Below are 22,538 nucleotides of genomic sequence, written 5' to 3'. Positions count from 1 at the left end.
CAGTGAATAGGTAAAAGAGCAAAAGGGATAATTCCTGAAAATGATTTAATATATACCAGAGTTTCAAGAAGGTGACGTTGTTAGCAGTATTTATCACTTCTCTTCTGTTTTATCTCTGCACAACAGTGTTTTATTGTTGAAAGTATTCCCAATTGACTTCCACTGACATGGTTATTAGTCTAACTGGGGTCTGTTAGTACACACCAGTATACACAGGATAAGCTCTATACATGAAAAGTGATGGCAGAACAAAGTTTACAAGAGGATTATAAAATAAACAAATACATAACCAAAAATAGGTGGATGTTAGATTACATCACATTGACTAATACATATTTGACCTTCATTTTGAAACGGTGGTCACTTTTACCTGCCCAGACTCATTATTTTCATTTGTGTAGGTGCAATCAACAGGTCAACTATTAATCCTAAAAGTCACATTTGTTCACTTTTAAGGAATAAAGTAGACAGAAGGCAAAAGGAGCCCACCATCTGCAATACTGTAGAACTGCCCCACTCAGTGGTAAAAAAAGAGAACTACAACACATGATTGGGGTCATTTACTCTGATAGGACTTGATGCATTAGAGCACAAGCAGATAGCCATGGCTTCTGCTTGTTTTCTAATGCATTAAATATAATATTATGTGTTCCCCACTACCATTATGTGGGCAACAGAATTTCACTAGTTAAGACAAAGATAAGGTGAAGGTAGATGAAGGTTAGGTGCAAAAGCTGTGCCAGCAATAAATAAAGAAAGTATGTTTTTTTCTCACACATGGAACAGTGAAGAATATAAACGGCACATTTTGTTAGAAACACATTGGTAAGTAAGTAAAGTAACCGTAGTAACTGTGAGGAACCAACAGTTGCTTAGCAACACTGATGAAGAGAGCAGGGATCATGCTGAAATAGGCAAAGTGAATGAGGCTGTACAACTTTCAGGTGTAACCTCACAAAACACGCACACACACTCACTCACACAGATGCATGTTGGTCCTTCTATCGCTCTCTTACCCTAACCCTAACCTAAACCTATTTCTAATTGTAACTCAAAAACCAGGTCTTAATTCTCAAACAGCCCTTTGTGAGGACCAGTCAAAATGTCCTCACATCCATAGAGACATGCACACACACACACAAGGTTGGGCAATATTAGCATGCTAGGGGTTCTGATGCTAAATACTGGGGAAGACGCACCTGAAATAAAGTTGACATAAATAAAATGGGTAACAGTTCACTTTAAACTCCCACTACAGCTTTTATAGGTAGTATATAAAGATTTAATGAATGGTTTATAACATAACATAGTTACATAAGTGTTTATGAATGTATTTGTAAAGCACTATCATTTCTCCATTGGGCACTCTTGTATGGAGACTTGTGTAAAGGGATAATGAATGAGATTCTAGTAAAACACAGTTGTAATAATATACAGTGTATCTTCATAGTTGAAGTTATAATTATTGACAATGTGTATGTGTTTGAGCATTGCTTAGCGGTGCTAACATGTAGCCTAGCAGAAATAAATGACCCCCTTGTAAGTTCGTGAAGGGGTTCGTGTCATTACAATGACTGCAATTCCAAACCGGTGTCGGCAGCATCCATGAATGTTTGATTGTGAGAGGTTATTTCTCTAAACGGGTTTGTTAATGCTAACTTTAGAAAGCGAGGCCCTGAATATAGAGTACAGAGTCAACGCCTGAGCATCAGCAGCCGTTAGCCGTTAGCGTCAGTTGTAACCGTCACCCACATGGATCGTTTCCGGGGAGTGTGAGCTGCTGTGCAGCCCTGGTGTTCTTGAACAGACCTCTCATTTTCAGTCCCGGGCAATTTTTTTTTTTTACTATTTCTATTCACACAGCACTACGAGTTCCTTAACTGTTTCTCTATTCCAGTAACTAACACATGAATTTCATTCAGTGTGTGTTTTCGTAGCTGAACATATATGTATAAAGAGATCGTCTTTTGTTTTAGTTGCTGTTCACACTGTTAGCTGATCTAGTCTGTGTCTCGAGGGGCAGAGACTGGAAAGGAGAGGGATGTCGTGCGGGTAAGTGAGGGTAACAAAAATATTCCAGGATGTTAACGTTCCCCTATTTGAGAAAAACTGTGTGTTTGTGCTATGCTCAGGATAGAAACGTCTCACGGCTGTAATAGTTAACAAGTAATCGTCGCTATAGCTGTAAATGAAGTGGTTGCTTTGCTTCTGTTGTGTATGAGAGTGTGAGTGAGACGTTTCCTCTTCCCCATGTCCGTTTAAAAGCCGTTGTTCTGTTGTGTCATGGTAGTGAACTGGAAAAGCTGGACCCGGCTGTTTTCCAGAAGCAGTTGCACAATCTGAAGTTTAGGTAGGCATTTCTGTATTGTCCCTATTGTGCTGTCAGCTAACTTTATTTATTCTAGTCACAAACATCGAAATGATCACAAACATCCCATTTTCACCGATTAAAATGTTGGGCCGGTTTGTTGCATTTGCGCACATGTGCCGCTAGAGTGGCGCTCTACTTACTCTACTGTCGGTCAACGTTTCCTCGAGCGTGTGCAAGGGACCTGCTAGCAAAGTTAATTAGCTTAAAGTTACAGCCAAGTTGGAATGTAAGTTATAGTTTGTCACGCGTTTTGGGCAGATAGACCGCAGCAATTTTGTTTTGAGAGTTTCACACAGTTTTGTTCAGAGATACAGCTTAACGTTACATATTCATGTCCAGCTGCTAGTTTGGTTTGCAGCAGCTAATGTTAGCTGCTAAGCTACCTCAGCTTTTCTGTGGGAAGTTAGCTCGCTTGCACATCATGCAAGTTTGTTGATGAGGTTTCGGGTCACGGAAGTTACATGAATACGTAATTTTATGCGTCTTAATTGTTTATAAAGTAGTTGTGGTAACTTTGTTCCTCTTGGGTTCAGTAGTTATCAACACATCCAAGTTACCTCTTAAACTAAATTTCAGAGAAAATTTCAAAGACAGACATACAATAAGAGAGAAAAAGTGGACCCTAAAACGTCTTGTTTATCGTGTTTATTCTGTTAATGTTTCAGCTTTTTCTAGACATGAGATAGGCAAAGCATTTTGACCACAAACCACTGCAGATTTTCTTTAGCTGTGTACAGTACATGTCCTTTCAACATAGTGAAAGAAGGCAATGGGATTTAGGCATCATAAGGACAGTTGAAGGTCTGACAGCAACATCTTGCTATTGAATTTATATTTCAGAGAACAGATTTATCTGCCAGTATTTGTTTACCTCCTTCTGAGTATCTCTGTCTAGTGTCCTGTGTCGTTGTTTTACCATAGATGTTGTTGCTGACTTGCAGGTGGCTTGAAATGCTAGTTGTGGTATTGTAGAATGTACTATAGAGAGTAACTTTTAACAGACATTAGCCAAAAGTGGCACTCCAATACTTTTTTTTTTAAAATCTTGGGATCACTCTAAATGGGACATTTAACACTAGTGTGAAGTCTACTGGAAGTGATGTGTTTGCTTTTGTTTTAATGTAATAGTCTAACTTGAGGCTAAAATGACACTTCAAAAACTGAAGAGCACCATTCTCAGGTCCATATCAACCATATGTTCATATCAAAGTACATTGTTGACATTGTGCTCTGTATCTTTACACACAGTCTCTATAAGTTTTATATCCAGTAATATGTTTGTTTTGATTATTGGTCAACTCTGTGTTTGCAGAATGGAAGAAGAGGGAGATAGTAATCTGTGCATAGACACTGATTCAGACACAGCAGAGAAGAAGGATGGTACCAAGTGTAAAGTCAAATGGACTCAGGAAGAGGTGAGTGAAGAGAGACCTATAAACCATCTTGTTAAAAGTAGCAAACTATGAATTCAATAAAAACTACATGGCTAACTTACAGTTATTGTAATGTGACTTAACTCTGTGATTTACCCATGTTGTTGTAATGGGTTCATGATAACCTGTACCTGTCGGCTGCTAGTAAAACTCATATTATACAGTGTCTGAACTGATTCTGTCTTGTGCTCAGGATGAAAATCTCAAAATCCTGGTCAGCAACTTTGGGAAAAAAGATTGGAAAACTATCGCCAGTTTTTTACCTGTAAGTATTCAGCAGAAACAAAATCAGTTGAGAAAGAGAATAAGAATGAATCATAATGAAGCAAAGGGAAGTTTATTTTTTAAAAAAAAAGAAAAAAAAAAGAAATCCAGAGGACTTGCAGTTGTGTGTCTGTCATGATGTTAAACTTAAGAGATGTAAACATCTTAATGTTACCAATTGCTCCATGTTTAATTATTTTAGTCTTGAATAATGCAACGACTTGTCCAAACATTTTAAAAAGAAGAGTTTATTTCCTGTTGCGGTGACAGGGGCGGACAGAATTACAGTGTATGCACCGCTGGATAAAACACCTGGACCCTGATTTAGTCAAAGGCTACTGGTCCAAAGAGGAAGATGAAAAGGTGGAAAAATTACACAGAAAATCTGATGCAGACTTCCTTTAAACATAGTTTTTAGTTAATATGTTCCTGTCTCACTTTGTACATCTGTTTTTGTATATGTATTTACTTTGGACAGATAATAGAGCTGGTGGGCATATATGGCACCAAACACTGGACTTTGATTGCCAGGCACTTAAAAGGACGGGTGGGGAAACAGTGTCGTGAGCGCTGGCACAACCACCTTGACCCACTGGTCAAAAAGAGCTCCTGGACCAACGAGGAGGACCTCATTATCTACAAAGCCCACTCCATTCTGGGAAACCGGTGGGCTGAGATCGCCAAGCTACTCCCTGGAAGGTGAGTTGTTAGTGGTGATTGATTTGCTGAAATTTAACAAGGTGGATGATGAGCAGTCACTTGCATTTTTTGTTTTTGCTCTTAAAATAACTCTGTTTTACCCAGGGGTGACACAGAGACTTTAATGTACATCTTTAATTCTTCTTGAAGGACAGACAACTCTGTGAAGAATCACTGGAACGCCACCATCAAACGTAAAGCGGAGTTGGGCTTGTACAAAGACGAAGCTGACAGCATTTCCCTTGACATTCAACAGTTTGTGGAAGGAGAGGTACAGTACTGAGTTGAATGCAGCACATATTGTATATGGCTCTTTCAGTTGATTATGCACCTTATTAGGAACACCTCTACACATGCCAAGTTGTACAGTTATCCAGTCAGCCAATCATGTGGCAGCAACGCAGTGGATAAAATCATGCTGATAAAAGTCAGGAGCAGATCAAACATCAGAGTGGGAAAAAAATTGATCTCACTGACTCAGACTGTGGCTTGTTGTTTGTGCCAGATAGGCCAGTTTGAATATTTCTGAAACCGCTGATCTCCTGGGATTTTCACACACAGCAGTCTCCAGAGTTTACTCAGAATGGTGCAAAAAACTAAAAATATCCAGTGAGCAGCAGATCTGCAGATGGAAACATCATATTGATGAGACAGTTCAGAGGAAAATGGCCAGACTGATTGGAGCTGACAGAAAGGTGACATTATCTCAGATAACCTGTCTTTACAACTGTGATAAGGAGAAAAGTGTCTCAGAATGAACAACACATTGAACCTTGAAACAGATGAGCTACAACAGCAGAGGACAGCGTCAAGATTCACTCCCGTCACCCAAGGACAGAAATCTGTGGCTGCAGTGGGCACAGGCTCAAAACTGGACAGTTAAAGACTAGGAAAATGTAGACTGGGCTCATAAATCTTGATGAGGCAGCAGGGGGAAGGGTCAGACTTTGGTGTCAGCAGTGTGAATCCACAGACCCAACCTGCCTTGTGTCAACAGGACAGGCTGCCGCTGGTGGTAAAATGGGATGTCTTTTTGGCACCTTAATATCGATCAATCATGGTTTGAATGCCACAGCAATTTACAAATCTTCTAATGGCTGCTTCCAGCATGATAATGCACCATGTCACAAAGCAGAGATTGCCACTGGTTTCATGAATACGACAGTGAGTTCAGTGGCCTCCCCATCACCATATCTGAATCCAATAAATGCCTTTACAGTGTGGTAGAACAGGAGAGGCAGCATTAATGTGCAGCTGACAATTCTGCACATATTGTGTAAATCCATATCATGAAGAATTTAGGCTGGTTTAGAACAAAACAAGACACTACTCAGTATTAGTGTTGTGTCCCCAATAAAGTGCCTAGTGTATTACACTGCTTGCTACATATTAAAAACCCATACGGTTATATCATTATCAGTATATTGATCATTTTGTGCCTTGCTGATCAGACCATGTATTGGGGAAAAAAGTACAACTTCTGGTGTTATTTATAATAAATTGCAGCACAAACACTATTCTGGATTAATATATCTTGTGTTACAGGTGGACTTCAAGTGTGATGTTGTGTTGGACGCTGAACCAGTAATTCCTCTAGTGGTAAGCTTTCTGTTGATGAATTCTTTCAACATTCTTTAAAACTTTTCCCTGTAAACTTTGAATTAAGAGGTGGTTTTTGATGCATGAATATCATAAAAACATATTTAAATGTTTTTACGTTTTCATCCCAAGATGTTCCCAGCTGACAGGCCTGGTTTCACCCTCCTACTCTTTGCTCTAGGTCAGACCAGAGAAAAACAAGAAACAGAAGGAGTATCAGAAAGCCAAACAAAAGACACCCATTCCACCTCCACAGACTCTGGCATCAAAGAGAGAGTTCTCCTCTCCCAGTCCCTCTTTGCCCCCCAGTTCAAGTTCCAGTCCCAGCTCCAGCTCAGGTGCTCCACCAACAGCCGCACCAGTGGACCAGAAAAAGTTTGCTGATGCGGCACTGAGGATGATCGCTGAAGACATGCTGCCACTCAGGTGACTTTTAGTGCTAGTGGCTGTTAATTTGTTCTTGTGTGTTCCTGAAGCAGAAAGGCTAGCTGTCTTGGCTGTATGTCTACCACATGCTAAGATTAATATTCAGTCGCCAGTCTAGACACTCACATACCACATTAGAAAATGTACAATGCCAATGAATCTTTGTTCTCTACAGTTTCGTTGAAGGCACAGGCTTCAGGTCTTTCATGAGTACCGTCAACCCTGAATACAACAAGCTGTCCCAGCGTGCCATTGGCCTGCAGCTCTACGACGATGTGGAGAGAACCATCAAGCCTCAGCTCATCCGGGACCTTAAAGCCTGCCTTGCCAGAACCAAAGATGGTGAGAGGGCCATTCATGCCACATTTGATCTCTGGGCTGGGGATCAATCCCGAACAGTAGAAGAGCCCATCGTGGTCGTGCAGCTCCACTTTGTCAGTGACTCCTGGCAGATCCGCCGTCCCATTGTGGCTTTCCGTCACCTCAGCCACAAAAACCTCAATGCCGCTGTGGCCAGAGAGCTTGAAGGTGTGCTGCTGAGCTACGGCATATTTCCTCGCAGCATCGGCTACGTCCTCGTCAACCATGCCAAGGAAACCCTGGCTGGGAACAACTTGTTCTGCGATTACAAGATCATGTGTTCATCCAACAGGGGAGAACCAGATGGAGACGAGATGGTGTCATTCTTGTCAGACCAGATGCCAGAAACGGAGTCCCCCTTTTCAGAACTGCAGATTGGCACCAGAACCATCTGTGTGGCCAAAACGCTGCAGCTGGTGATCAAGGAGGCGCTGAAGAATTCCAGGGTAGTGGAAAACCTGCTCTCACAGGTCCACAACGTTGTGGCTTTCTTTCGGAGCAGCGCCTACTGGAGTGAGGTAGGAGAAACAAACAAATGAAACATAATTTTCAACTTTATTACTCTGGATTATATTCTTCTTGAAAAGGCACAAAACACAGGTCAGCGTGCCTGTCTCAGATTTATAGATTTTACAATCGAAGAAGAGGCAGCAGTGGCAGGGTGTCTGGTTGTAATTGACTTTTTATGTCCTGAAACAACAAAGTTTGGTCATGTTTCATGAGGAAATCTCTAGTCAATCTTGCACATGACCTGAGAGAGATCATGTGCCAGCTTGATTTGACTTCACTTTCTTTGTTGTGTGGGGACATATAATTAATTCTTCTTTACTTATTCAGTCTTTAGAAATACAACATGTATATTCCAAGACAAGATGAACCAGGAGTCCTGTAGTTTTTAATGTAAAAATGTTTTATCTTTGTTGAGATTGTTACAGCTGTATATTGAAGTAAGTGGTATTTTTGTAGGTTTGTTGTACCAAATACCTTGTTATGAGTCATTTAGTACTGATGAGGCTTAGTTTTGGGCTGATGCATTTATTTACAGCAACAGAGATTCAGAGAGCTCAGATATTTCTTTCCTGAAATGTTTTAGCATCACCATTTTGTGTCTTTTTTTCCCTGTAGGTTCTGTTGAAGGAATGCAACGTGTCGTTGTGCCCTTCTTCCAGTAATTGTCGCTGGAACTCCATGATGCTGTCTTTGCGCCGTATGGTGCAGGAGTCTGCCTGGAGCTCCATCATGACGCTCCTTGCCCAGGCTCGCATAGAGGCTAACGACACAGCCAGTGCCCCACCTCTCGTCATGGTAAAGAGGGACCAAGTGATTGACATCCTGAGTCTCCTTGAGCCCTTTGAGGAGGCCTTGCAGGTAAATGAGAATGTTAATGAGAAGAAGAAAAAAAAAAAAAAATTAATTAACTTAATATTTTATATTTTCACCTTTTTGGACAAAATTATCTTGGTTTTCTTGTGTAACCCATGTTTGACTTATTTGTGGCCCTTAATTAAGTAATCTGCTTAAGGAAAAAATTTGAATGTCACTCTTAGTAACTGATGTTTAAATAAAAATTATCTTTAATATTCAAGCATTTTTGCCATTGTTAGCCTAAAATAGCATTGTGCTACATCTTCTTACACAGAACTTATACCTACATTATTTGAGTTTTCCACTTTGATTTACTTTAACAAAACACATTAAAATAAATCCAATAATGTTGAATCACTTGTGTCTTAATTTGTCAGTTGTCCACTGAGCCTTGTTTCAAGAATTAGACACATCTTTTCTTTGCAAACCACTTGAAAGTACTACATACATGTATGGAAATAAAGTATTTGTAGTATGGGTACTGTTTGTGGAGGATTATGTCAGAAAATGTTCCTTTTTGCCTCTTCTAACCCAGGTCCTGCAAGGAAATGGTGTGACCATCTCATTCATCATACCCTCCCTCATTGGCCTTGATAAGACCTTGGAGAGCCGTGCAACCAACTATACCCACTTCAACAAGGCCCTGCGCACAGGCCTCTACACATACTTCCAATCCTTGATTCATCAGAAGGACATGATACTAGCTGCTGTGCTTGACCCCAGGATCAAAATGCAGGTACTGAACTAGGACTGAAGCCTGGCTGTTCTCCGTAGAGCTGATGAAATGAAATTCATTTTATACCTATTTTATAATAATTTCTGCAAACCATTGTGTATATATTGAACTCTGTGTTTATATGGAGTATTTCAAAGAAAAACTACAGTGATACCTACATTGTGAATCAGAATTCTGACCCTGTCTTGAAATTTTTTTCCAGCCATTCTCTGATGCCAAACTGGAGGACCAGACAGGTTTCCTAACTCCTCCATCAAAGTATGAGGCTCGAACCATTGTGGAAGCTGCATTAGAAAGCACGAAGGCCTCGGAATCTCCCTCTCTGGAAGCAGAGAAAGACCAGACAAATGAGGTGAAAAAGGAACAGGATGGCAAAGAGGAGAGCCAAGCCGACACGCTAATGGAGGCATCTGGTGCCAGCTCAGATGAAAACTGTGACGGAATCAGCGGAAATGACCTCAAGCGCAAATCCATCTTCAACTTCCTCCAGCCGCCTGCAAAGTCCATGAAGATGTCAGAGCTTGATGTGTACCTGTCTGAACCACTGTGGGAAAGCAGCTCCAGCGTGCCGTACTGGAGATCTGCCACTCGGTTCCCCGAGCTCCAGGGCATTGCCAGGAAGCTGCTGGCAATACCGGCCACCACAGGGGGCTTTGACCGGCTCTGTCCAATGGCAGCATGTATTGTAAGAGCCAAGAGGAACCGCCTGCCACCTCACACCACAGAGAGACTGCTTCTATACAAAAACTCTTTGAAGACAAAGACTGTTAAAAAGCACAGCGGGGTCACTAAACACTGATGGGTCAAGTCACAACCGGGTGTGGTTATTTTGTCCTCCACCAAAAGGACCTCCACACCTGCTTTTCCATACTTATCACACTGCATTAAACAGACCATCCCACTCAATTAAATTTCCTCAAACATTTAACTAAATGAATTTAAGCATCATTTCAATCTAACAGTATAAGGCAACAGCGGCAAACTACATTAAAAGTGTATAGAACATGAGATCAGTCTACTCAGAATATCTCTAAGAAAATAACATACAATGGCAACCAGTGACCTGCCATCAGAGCCTATAGTGTCATTTCTCTGACTGCAAGTGCTCCAAGTGAAAGGCAGCTTCTCTTTGCCTTTCACATAAACAGCATGTAATGAAGACTTGTAAAAATGTAATCCCCAGCTTGCATTATGATGCCTTTAGAACATGCAGGCCAGAGGAGTGAACAGGAATCTGTATTTTGTATTCAGTTCAAACTAAAATGAGTTCCTCTGAAGATCTTGAGCTGTCACTGCTGTCTCACAGATAAAGGCGGAAGGAGGAATGTGATCAGACGCCTTTTGTGTAGAGTCTGACATTTTCTCCCCACTGCTGGTATTAAAAAAAGACACTGTGGCAGACAGCAAGGCATAAATCTCCCTTAATGCCATGAAGACAATTTTAAAGATGCTTCAATCAGATCAGAATAAAAGGGCTTTATCATTAGCCTCTGTTTCTCTTGATGCAGGAATGTGATGTTTATTTCTGTTTTCTTTGGGAGATAAAACAGAGTGTGTGCATGACTAATCACATCCTTAAGCAAAAAAGTGATGAGCCCCCCGCCCCCCCGCGTTCACTCATTGTAAATTATTTTTGTATGCAGTGCCCCAAGTGCAGATGGACTATATGTTTGGTTACTTGGCAGTAAACTGAATGAGACTGCTCTTTCTGCTTTTTTGTAAAAGCCATGTTTATTTTACTAGTCTTTTACAATTTGTGTATATTTTTCTTTGTTTATTGGTCAGTGATGCATTAGAGGTGCACCAATGAATTTTTTTTTTTTTCTCAAGAGCCTTGACGAGTCATCAACTGTTTGTGCTCTTAAATTAGTTGTAATCTCTGATGGGAGTTGATGGGAAAGGTCATTCTACATGTTAGTTTGACTGTAATAGACAGGTAGTCTTTTAAACAAACTAAAGTTCACATTGAATAACAGCTGACTGATTTTATTGCAGTGCTAATTGATCATATTATGCTGATAAACACCAGTGTGAAATTGAGACCTCTTGTGTCTCCACTTGAAAATATGGACATGGAGAATGTACTTGTATGAAAGAATAAAGATATTTTTCTCTATATTTTCTATGGATCACAATGCTCAAGTTCATTTATGTGTTTTATGTCACTCTTAATACAAGTTAAAGAGTTTCACAAAAATACACACCGATTTATTTTAAAACCAAAAAACCTTAGCCACCTAAGAAGGTTCTTGTTTCCCTAGTAACAGTCTGTGACATCTGCAGACCAGCGGCAGCAGTGGTACATCTCGTATCAACACTATTGCCATCACTATTTACACAGTTTTCACCTGTTTTAGATTTTCTGATAAATATTTCTCTTTTTTGCACCTTACACCGTGTATGTTTATCTTTTCTGAGACTGAATGGTTTGTCACAGTTGCCCATGTTCTTTGGTTAGAAAAAAGCTCTTTATTCACCCAGAATTCATGAACTTAATACCTTTGTTAAGCTGATAAATCTGAAGTCTGTCTTTAGCTAGGTCTAAGCCAAAGTCAGAGTTTGTCTTTGTGAGACCGGTCGCACATTAAAAAGATTAGAAAGAATAAAATCCAACACATATAAAAAATAAAATCAAGATGACTTCGGGAAACCAAAGCCTTATGAGACCGTTAATTTTTGCACGAATGATTAGAAACCAACTTTAACCTTGCTGGGATGTAAACATGTTTATAAAATGTGTTTAGGGAGAGCTGGGCTATCGTCTTTCAGCGATTGGCTGCACGGACCAATACGTCAGACAAAAACAGTGCGTCAGTTTGTACTTCCGGAGTGATGACCCCTCTTCTGCCATGTGCATGGAAGAAAAGTAACCATGAAGAAGCTTTTATAAAACCTAAATGAGAGAAGAAAAACCACTGTTTGTCCCCTGATCAGCGCCAGAGAGAGAAGGAGGCTTCGGCAGGAATAAGTGAGGCGGACTGTCACGAGTGAAACACCAGTAACTAGCTAAAAAAAAGTAACAAGTAACTCTGGATTCTTAGCTAGTTTGAGGTTCGTTGTCGCCATGGCTCTGTACTTGAAAGCCGCGGAGATCTTGGAGAAAGCCGAGAGGAAGCAGGGCGCTTTGAAAACTCTGGTTTACGACAGTAAGTTTGGCAACATCAAACAGTTGTTCGCTCTGGTTTGTGAGACCCAGAAGTTTAGCCCCATCCTGCAGGAGCTCATCGAGTCCACCAAGCTGCTCAAACAGACCAAGCTGAGGTTGCACCTGGCCATGGTGCTGGTGTACGACCTGCTGATGGGCCAGGGGCTGAAGTGCGGCGGCTCCTGGAAGGTCACGATGATGAAGCATCGCTCCAGGCTGCAGGCGGAGCTGGCCCGCATGAAAGTAAAGCAGAAGGTCAGCAAGAATGAAGACCTCCTCCCTGCCAGCGTCCAGCGGCCCGCCGGGGACCACCTGCCCAGGTATGTGCGTGTGAACACCCTGAAGACCACCGTGGAGGACGCTGTGGACTACCTGAAGAGGGATGGCTTCTCCTATCAGGGACAGGCCTCTAGGCTGGACGACTTAACCCTGAAGGGGAAAGAGTTTGTGAGGGACCTGCACCTGCCGGAGCTGCTGGTCTTCTCTCCTAAAACGGACTTCCATGACCACTTCCTGTACAAGGCCGGCCACATCATTCTGCAGGACAAAGCCAGCTGTCTCCCCGCCTATTTCCTCAACCCCCCACCTGGCAGCCGTGTCATTGATGCCTGCGCTGCCCCCGGCAACAAAACCAGCCACCTGGCAGCTCTCATGAAGAACAAGGGCAAGCTGTTTGCCTTTGATTTGGATGCCAAGCGTCTGACCACCATGTCGACTCTCCTGCTCCGAGCTGGGGTCACCTGTCAGCAGCTGGCCAACCAGGACTTCCTGAAGGTGGACCCTGACAGCGCGCAGTACAGAGATGTTGAATACATCCTGCTGGATCCCTCCTGCAGTGGATCAGGTAAAGTAACCAGATATCCCTCTGTGTGCATGATCCATGTTTCTGATCACTTGCCTGCTGTCTTTATAAGTGTACCTCTGATTGTTTGACAGGCCTGAGAATCTATGGAACCTCTGACTGTAGCTTCATAGTCACATAATCCATACATCTTTCAATCAAGTAAGATCACAACCCATCTTGAGCAGATAGACAATTTATATAAACTGCTCACCACTGCATCACACTCTGAGTCCAGCACTCCAGCCGGGGTCACTGGGTCAGAGTCAGGTGTCGTGTAGCTTGCACAGATTTGTTCTGCAGCATCACAGCAGCTGAGCAGTGCCACCAAACCTAACTCCATGTCATTATCAGTGGTAGAAAATAACTAAGCAGATTTAGTCAAGTGTGGATTAGTGAAGTGTGTGTACCTCAGACATTTTATATTATTTCTACTCGACCACAGATGGAATATTTTGCTCTTTACCTGACTACATTGATTTGACAGCAGATTAATCCAGTGGTTTTGGACATTTTTGGCTCTGAGACCCCTTACAGAAAAACAGTATCTAATAATGGCCTCTTCTCACATATCAGTATGTGTTTGAGGCCCAAAGATAAAAATGATCCCATATTTTATTAAAAAAAGGCAAATATTAGAAAACAGTCCAAAAGATAAACACAGATTTATGTTTCAGGGTGTTGTTTTTTCTTCTCTCCTCTCCCATCATTCATCTCATGACCCCCCTCAGATTTATCTTGTGAACCTTTTGAGTGGCCTGGCCTTTAATTGAGACAACACAGTCTGACTGTAAATAAAACAGAAATAAAAAGAGCTCCACTTTGACCAGCTACAACAATAAAATGCTGTGCACACTGATAAATCAATACTGATAATCTATTAATGTCACTTACAACTAAACATTAGCCACACTTGATACTTTATATTTGGTGATTATACTTATTTCCTTTTACTGAATTATGATTTTGAATGCAGGACTTTTTGTACATTGTATTGTTGGTACTTTAGATCTGGTTATTGCTGTATAAATGATTTCCATGCACAGTAAACCACTGTGGTAAGTCAGAGCTTTAAAAAGGCTCAGAGAGAATCAAACAGCTCAAAGCCAGGAGCATCAATGTGTGCCAGAATTAGATCATCTATTGCAGCTTCTGATGCTCAGAAAATGCTGAACGTGCAGAGGAAAAGACAAACATACAGATGTGTATGAGCAACATGTTTTTTTTAGCTTTGTCTCAGCAGCTCTTGGTCTGTGATCAGAAAAATGTTTACATGTCACAGATTGACTCCTTTCTCATATTCATGTTAACTGTTAGCAGAATATGCCGTAGCTCTTTATCTGCATTTCAGAACCAAGATTCTTCAATATCATTTCTGTAATCTGTGTGTGGGGTCCAGGTATGGTGTGTCTCCGGGACGACACCTCTGCTGACCAGGAGAAGGATCGGGCTCGTCTGGCTTCCTTGGCCTCCTTCCAGCTAAAGTGCCTGAACCACGGCCTCAGGTTCCCCAGCCTGAAACGCCTGGTCTACTCCACCTGCTCCATCCACAGCCAGGAGAACGAGGAAGTCGTAACGGCCTGTCTGCAGCAGAACCCTGGCTTCAGGTAGCAACAGTCCACTTGCACTTGTAGTTTTTAGCATTTTCTTTTCCAGCATTTCTCTTATATATTGACTGTCTAGGACTAGGTCATGTGACTCAGAGTATTTGCATCCTTCCTTCAATTTGAATTTGGTCTGTTTTCAAGAGAAATTGTTTGTAACCACACAGACACTGGATTTCTCAATTTTTGGGTCGAATCGAGGCTCCACATGTTTGTCGCTTGATGTGAAAATTATACTGATACTGTATATTCATATTTATTAGATAAATAAATTAGACTGGAATAATTATTTCTATTATGTATTTGGTGGTCCCTCAATGCTTTTAATGAACAGAAGTAAACTTGCAGGACAGTTTCACTGTTGTCATGAGAATCTTGTAGAAATCTCTCAATAATGTTGAAAAGGAAAAAAAAACGGCAACAATGAAACCTCTGCTTTGCCTGTTGGTCAGTCAGGAGATGTTGTATGTTGGCCTGTTTTTAGCCTTTTAGTACATTTCTGATAGTTGCCAGTCAGAGTCACCCACTGCCTGTATGATGGTTTCCCCTGTACAGATTACAGAGAAACTTCAGTCATCGTAGTTGTTGGAAAAAACTACAACGTATTTTTTCAGCTCAGTGTTTCTTAAGGTGCTGGTATCACTCAAACTATTACTTCTCCTCCAGGTTGGTTCCCCTGCTGGCTCAGTGGCCTGAACGAGGCCTTGAACCGCTCACTCAGTGTCTGCGCGCCAGCACCGCCAAGACCCGCACACATGGTTTCTTTGTGGCTCTGCTGGAGAAACACAGTGAGGCTGGGAGCACGAAGCAGGGACAACCTGGCCAGATGAGGTCAGTACTGGAGTGTTATGTAAAGTTATTGATATAGAGTAAAATAATCTCAGAAATTTTTGTTGTTATTTATTTTTGGTGTATGATTCCTACTTGTACCTCAGTCATCATGTTGTCATAATAAATATAGACTGTAAAGAAGGTTGTCTTTCGCTGTCTGCTCTGTCACAGTGACCCTGAGACCATCGCTCTTGCTCCACCTGCCTGTGAGAAGACACCTGAAGCTTCAGAGATGGAGGACAAACCGACGCCTGCTGCAGACGAGGTGAACAGCAGACAGACTGACACTACACCAGGCAAGAAGAAGAGGAGGAAGAGGAAGAAGAAGGCAGCAACAGCAGAGTGATAAGAAAGTAAAAATTGGACTTTGACATGATGTTGTGTCTATTGTTTTAAAGAAGAGACATGTGGACTAATTAACTGAAAAGTAAAGATTATTTTTGTCTTGTATCCCGTCTCTGTGCCTCATTATTGTTACTCTGCGGAGCTGTTTTCTCCTCTTACATTTATTCCGTAATGAGGTTCAGGTGTAGTGACAGGTGTTCACCAGTAGGGGGCAGTTAACCAGCATCCAACCTTCTGAAGAAGGCGCTTACTTCCGGCCAAACAGAGACTCCCATTGGTCGAAACCCTCATGGCTTTTGTAACCGTACGAAAATGTTTTGTAACTGTTGAACAATGTTTTATAGCTACGTTGTTTCGTCAAGTCACAGTTTGGGTCCGCGGGTGTTTACTCAAGCACAACTTGTAGCAAACGTAAAGTAAGTAACCTTTTTGATTTCGCTGATTTTAACCTTTATACTACATACAGGAAAATATGAACTCTGCTCTTCTCTGTGTATTTACCTTTTATGTACCATGGAAGAAAGATAGTTAACATGTAGCTGTGTTCAGACCTTCAGGTCGCCTCCTGCAGCTTGCTCCCCGGCTCTGGCAGCGACATGTCCCCGGTGCCCAAAGTGAGACTGTCCGGAGGTCTGGAGATCTGCCGGGTCCTGAACGGGATGTGGCAGGTGTCCGGGGCGCACGGAGCGGTGGACAAAGCCAGAGCAGGTAATACATGAACCCAGACATCATGGAAACATTACGGACAAATTGCAGACATTTTGTTTTTTGGGGGAATTCTGTGGATATCACAGGTGGAGCACTAGTTTCTCACAGAAAACATGTTTTGTAGACTTTTTCAGTCATACTTTATCAGATGTACCAAGTATTTACCAGGTGAGATTTTATAGTCGTGTCAAACCCTGTGTATAGACTGAGTCAGTAGCTGCTTTGTAGTGAAAAGGGACAGAGCTTTAAAAAGAGTCAGATACTCTAACCTCAGTTGCCACTGTATAAGGGTTTTGCGGTAAAGCCTGAAAATATTTGACCGAGGAAAATATCTTAACATGCAAAGCAGATGTTATACATATATTACATGTTAGTGGTACTATATTGTGACTTCATCTTACCTGCACTGTTTGTACCTACTCTAACTACACGTTACATTGCCTGACTGTGCTATTTTCACTTGTCTCTCCAGTTGAGGCCATGCAGGCCTACGTAGACGCTGGTCTGACCACATTTGATATGGCAGATATTTATGGGCCTGCAGAGGAAATATTTGGACAGTTCAACAGCCAGGTACACACACTCACACTCACTCACACTGTATGAATAAGTGTGATTGAATAAGCACTTACTTCACTTACACATGCACACAGTTTCACCTGCTGTTTGGTCCGTTTCCATCATCTCACTACATGATATAAGATACCAGTGTAGGATTAACTCTACTCCCTGGGTGGAAAAAAAACACTAACTATTGTGAGTAAGAATCCTTATAAATTCTAATGAATAAATACTTACGGAAAATATTTCTGAATGAAGTGTAACGTTGCACATTTTAGTGTAACTAGCCTGCTATCTGTAGAGACAACTGTCATATAACAGTGAGGGCGTGGTGACGCTACATCTTGCCTGACTCTGTGGCCTGAAACACAAGGGGGAGCTGACACACTGTGGTAGATTGAAGTTACTGCTCCACAGTGTTTGTGTGTGTGACATGTACAAGGAAGAGACAGAATGAATGTAAGAAACAAAGATCGAGAACAAGAAACAGCAAATAATCTGTGTGAATTACACAATGAAGATACAAATAAATCCAGCTGCAGTGTGTTATTTTACCCTGCAAAACATTTATTTTGCTTGTAAATACTTTTTACAGGAGTCCCAGGATTTCTTTTGACAATAATGCTAAAATGAAAAGGGCGAGGGGAAACAATGAAATTGCCAAAGTATTTAAATAAATGAAAAATTTTAAAGGAATTTCCCGAACTTTAATTTTTCAAAATTTCTTGTAAATGGTTAAGTAAACTGAATATATCAGGAACATACCATACTACTGTACTTTTGGGTAAAACAGTTATAAAACATACTCGGATATTCCTACCTCAGTTCTGCCCAACCATTGATTTTCACTCCAGCTGTTAGTGTCTGTGTTTACCACAGAGCTGCTGATAGTCAACACACACACTCAAAGATACACTCACACACTCTACACATGCGTGTGCACACACACACACACAAACAAGCATTCAGATACGCATGAGAAGTAGCAAATGCTTTCTCTGCTTTTCTCATACACACACACACACACACACACACAGACAAAGGTCCCGGTGTGCCTCAGATCAGAGTTTTTGTGGCTGATGTGATGTGACAGTCTAATGGTATCGACCACGGTCTCACCCGTTCACCTGGAATAACGTGCAGAGAAACAAACAGCTCTTCTCTCATCCAACCAGCTTTTCTTTCTGCCGTTACACATGCTCTCTAAGCTCTTTCTCATTACTACAATAAACTAATCAACACACACACTTAACCTGCACACCTTTTTAGACAATTTACATCACAGTATTTTGGATGCAATACATAAATGTAAAATAAACTTTGTGCATTATTTTATAATTTGCAGGATATTAGTCACAATATTAATAATTTTGAATAATTTAAGTGCAAGTTGCAGAAACAAGACATAGCGCAATTCAGATGTTTGTTCAGCTGTCATTTGTAATTTCTATACTATTTTTCTGATCTGTAGCTGAAGTCCAGATCCTCTGAGACTGCTGCTCCAGCTCTGCAGAGTCTGACCAAATATGTGCCAAGACCAGGACCAATGAACCGCAAGGTGAGCCTCTGACAAATGAGTTAAGACAAGCGACACTCACACTCAGTCTGCCATGTTGCTAACAGTGAGAATAGTTTTATCCACCAGAGAGCAGTGTGTGTCTTTATAAAGAACCAGGACATCACCTTACTAGTCTACTTAACAAAAGAATATTTTTGCTATTTCTATGTGTTGAGTCCAGACTTAAATGATTCTCTCCATGTCCTCTGTTTTCTGAGATCCAAGCACATTAAATAGTTCAAGTGTTTTTAAAAGGACCACAGGTGCTCAAGTGTTTCTGTGTGTGCAGGTGGTGGAGAAGGCACTGCAGCGCTCCATGGCCCGTATGCAGGTGGACAGTCTGGACTGTGTTCAGTTCCACTGGTGGGACTATGGAGACAAGAGATACTTGGACGCGCTGGGACACCTGTCTGATCTGCAGCAAGAGGGAGTCATACGTATGTACCGTGCAGTACACAATATGTAATGTCAACATGTTCAGATAACACTAACTAACTCAACACATGTGGACTCTTCACTGACCAGTTTATGTTTAATACAGTTATCATATACACATAGATACTGGCTTGTCACAGATACATCAGTGCTGGTACATATAGGGAGACTGCAATACTTTCATGTTTTATTGGCTGAATTATATGTACTATATATTTTAGTTGTGTGTTAAAGTTCTTTATTGACTGTGGAAATAGTTTCAAAATAGAACAATTGACAGTTTATTGTTGTCCTGTCCTGTGATCCAAGTTCTGTATTTTTATTCTGCGAGTCCCACCTGTTTCCTTCTTCTTCCCTCAGGTGAACTTGCCCTCACTAACTTTGACACACAGAGACTGGAGGAGATCACTAAAAGAGGCATCCGTATCTCCAGCAACCAGGTAACACTTCCCCCTTACATGTTTGTACCCTACTTCATCAGGCTCCTGATCTCCCTCTCCTCCTCTGATGAATCTGAAGTTTTTAATGTGGCTGTCTCTGTAGGTTCAGTACTCTGTGATTGACCAGCGACCTGCAGCGAAGATGGAGCAGTTCTGTCTGGCTAACGACATCAAGCTCCTCACTTACGGCACTTTGGGTGAGATTCAACAGAGAATGTAAATTATAGCTTTAGAAGTGGTATTACTCGCTCCAGAAGAGCAAATACAAAGAGGAGGGCATGTTTAATGATGTAAGCAGCATATTTACCCTCGTAGCGTAAAGATGTAAAATGGTGGGTTTCTAAGATGGAGTCAGTCAACATGACGACACATCCTCTCTTGCCTGCCCTCCCCCTCTGTCAGCTTTACTCCTTCTCTCTCCCTCTGTTTCTGCCTCCCATCTTCCTCCTGACCTCAACAGTCTCCATCCCTGCCCACCTTTTCCTCTCCCTTCTCCTGCCTCACCCACCCTCTCCATCCATTCCCTTTATTCCCTCCACCTCCTCCTCCCACTTCTCCTTTCACTCCATCCTGTACTCCTCCTCCTGCCTCCCTGACTCCATTATCTCTTTTGCCTGCCTCTCTCCTCCATCGCTCTAACCACCCCTTTTCTTCTGTCCTCCTCTCTCAGCTGGCGGTTTGCTCTCAGAGCGTTATCTGGGGAAGGCGGAGCCCAACTCTAGGGCGGAGCTCCACACCGCCTCCCTCTCTAAGTACAAAAACATGATCGACACTTGGGGCGGCTGGAACCTTTTCCAGGACCTCCTTGTCACCTTGGAGACCGTTGCCAAGAAATACGACTGCTCACTGGCCAGTGTGGCAACGCGTTTCGTGCTGGACCGCCCTGCGGTGGGCGGGGTCATTGTGGGCTGTCGGTTAGGCGTCGCAGGGGCGGGGCAGCACATCAGTGACAGTCTGCGTAGCTGCAGCCCTGACCTGAAGCTCACGGCGGAAGATCTCACCACCATCGAAGCAGTGACACGCCGCTCCAGGGACCTCATGGCGCTCATTGGGGACTGCGGGGATGAGTACAGGAGCTAAAAGGGGGAGAGGGGAGACTGAATGACTGACTGGATGTGACAGACGGGGTGAGGACAGAAGCGTAACATCTCCCACAGCACAATCACATAATGGAAAACAATAAAATGCAACTCCTGATGGAAATCAGATTTCTGCCACTTGATCTGTATCAGTTTTTGCTCACAAAGACTACCTGCTCCTCTGTGACAGATGATAAAGAACATTTGGCAAAAGCTTGTGAAAATTAGTTTTATCATAAATGTGTAGTTATATAAAAGACGCATTTAAACAAACTGAACACTTCTCTCCTACATTGCCCGCTTAGAGGGAGAAACTTCTCATTACAGTTAATAATCAGTGTTTACATGAAAAAGGTCTTGTATGTCTTCAATTCAGAGAAAGTTCAGTGTCTCAGTTGTCTAAGCTGTATTATAAATATATATATAACATAATGAGATATAGTGTCTGAATTATGGCACTCTATTTTTACTTGAATGTAATATTTCAGATGATTTTTTTTCTTGCAATGAACATTTTCAAAAAACACTTTAAAGGAATGTATATAAAAGTGAATAAAAACTTTTTTTCCACCATTTTTGCTGTGGCCCTAGCATTTTATTCATCTCACATTTATAAAGGAACATGTCACCCAAATCACAACAAAAAGTTTTCTCACCCACTCCTGTGGTATCCAGTCATGCAGAGCGTTCACACTAGACCGACCAGGACATTATTCCTAAAGAGAGATATTGCTGTTAAGTTTCACAAATTACATGCTTCCATATGTTGAGCATCAGAAATTCTCAGCATTGGTGCAGTACAGCTTCAAATATATACATACACATACATTTTATTTTATATGCGTATATATTCTGTAATTTAGGTGTACTGACCTTTTAAAATGATATCATGAAACAATGTACTGTACATTTATATTCCTTTGTGTCTGAGACACTGGCCATGTTAGTGTGTCTGTGTGTGCATTAGTCGGGGGGCAGGGGTTCAGTGAGGTGGAAGGAAGTGGGGAACCCTGTAGCACTGTCTGGCCCTACAAATGACGAGAAAGTGTGTAACACACATTCATACATACACACACAAAGATGTTACAGAGGTCAGAGTATAAAAATGAACTTATATGATAGAAATGTACAGCCTTGTGTAAAGGAGAGGGACTGTGACAGCCTGGATTGTGTGTGTGTTATGGATTGTGTGTCTGGTTTCGGCAAGGGTGCAGTGTAATTACTGTGTGTGTGTGTTTGTTATATACAGGCTGTCAGTAATTAATTCATCTGTGTGCGTGCTGGGGGCATGTTTTAATGTAGGGGGTTTTATGCATGTTATGTACAGTATGTGTGTTTTGAACGTGCTGAAGTAGCAGCAATTTAATTTGACAGGAGGTGTGTGAGCCGCTGCACATGTGCTCATATCTACTATAATGTGTGTGTTGTGTTGCCTGTGCATTAGTGAATAAGAATCCATATGACAGATTGACAGATACGCAGACAGATGCTTAGATGGAAAGAAACGCCCAGCCTGTCTACACTCCCAGCACCTACAGTACAGTGTGCGAACAGTGTGAACATACACATGTACACATGCACTGTATGTGCACACACACACACAATCTGTCAGTCCATTTTACTTTTCACCCTCACACACACCCACAGCTGACACACTCTGTCCAGCTCAAAGACCAGACAGACTCCTACTGCGCTATAGGACCAGGGTCAGAGGTTGTGCCAGATATCACATCCAATC

The 22,538-nt window shown here is 41.8% G+C and overlaps 3 protein-coding genes across 7 annotated transcripts; all 3 read left to right on the top strand.

Moving 5' to 3' along the window:
* The first annotated feature begins 1,611 nt into the window (after positions 1-1,611).
* mybl2a (v-myb avian myeloblastosis viral oncogene homolog-like 2a) lies at positions 1,612-11,371 on the top strand. Of its 5 annotated transcripts, XM_018688868.2 has the most exons (13): positions 1,614-2,052; positions 2,291-2,350; positions 3,684-3,786; positions 3,998-4,069; positions 4,339-4,431; positions 4,547-4,767; positions 4,918-5,038; positions 6,313-6,366; positions 6,548-6,792; positions 6,968-7,670; positions 8,278-8,520; positions 9,053-9,253; positions 9,456-11,371. In XM_018688868.2, the coding sequence occupies exons 1-13, from the start codon at positions 2,042-2,044 to the stop codon at positions 10,050-10,052; spliced, it is 2,724 nt and encodes a 907-aa protein (XP_018544384.1). In that variant the 5' UTR covers positions 1,614-2,041; the 3' UTR covers positions 10,053-11,371. The 5 variants fall into 5 exon arrangements, with proteins under 5 accessions (XP_018544389.1, XP_018544384.1, XP_018544387.1 ...); XM_018688873.2 differs by lacking the exon at positions 4,339-4,431 and having other exon boundaries at positions 1,612-2,052; XM_018688871.2 differs by lacking the exon at positions 2,291-2,350 and having other exon boundaries at positions 1,615-2,052.
* Positions 11,372-12,057: 686 nt separating this feature from the next.
* On the top strand, positions 12,058-16,124 carry nsun5 (NOP2/Sun RNA methyltransferase 5). Its single transcript, XM_018688899.2, has 4 exons — positions 12,058-13,242; positions 14,639-14,846; positions 15,510-15,674; positions 15,846-16,124. The coding sequence occupies exons 1-4, from the start codon at positions 12,318-12,320 to the stop codon at positions 16,018-16,020; spliced, it is 1,473 nt and encodes a 490-aa protein (XP_018544415.1). The 5' UTR covers positions 12,058-12,317; the 3' UTR covers positions 16,021-16,124.
* A 50-nt stretch (positions 16,125-16,174) lies between these two features.
* On the top strand, positions 16,175-21,373 carry LOC108891670 (L-glyceraldehyde 3-phosphate reductase). The gene is made up of 8 exons (XM_018688927.2): positions 16,175-16,435; positions 16,569-16,727; positions 17,200-17,300; positions 18,760-18,846; positions 19,136-19,283; positions 19,642-19,721; positions 19,825-19,918; positions 20,392-21,373. The coding sequence occupies exons 2-8, from the start codon at positions 16,616-16,618 to the stop codon at positions 20,799-20,801; spliced, it is 1,032 nt and encodes a 343-aa protein (XP_018544443.1). The 5' UTR covers positions 16,175-16,435; positions 16,569-16,615; the 3' UTR covers positions 20,802-21,373.
* The last annotated feature ends 1,165 nt before the right edge of the window (positions 21,374-22,538 follow it).

This window comes from Lates calcarifer, linkage group LG6 (assembly GCF_001640805.2).
Source record: "Lates calcarifer isolate ASB-BC8 linkage group LG6, TLL_Latcal_v3, whole genome shotgun sequence".
Taxonomy (NCBI): domain Eukaryota; kingdom Metazoa; phylum Chordata; class Actinopteri; family Centropomidae; genus Lates; species Lates calcarifer.
Note: the sequence above shows the minus strand (reverse complement) of the source record. Positions and strands in the feature narration are given on the sequence as shown.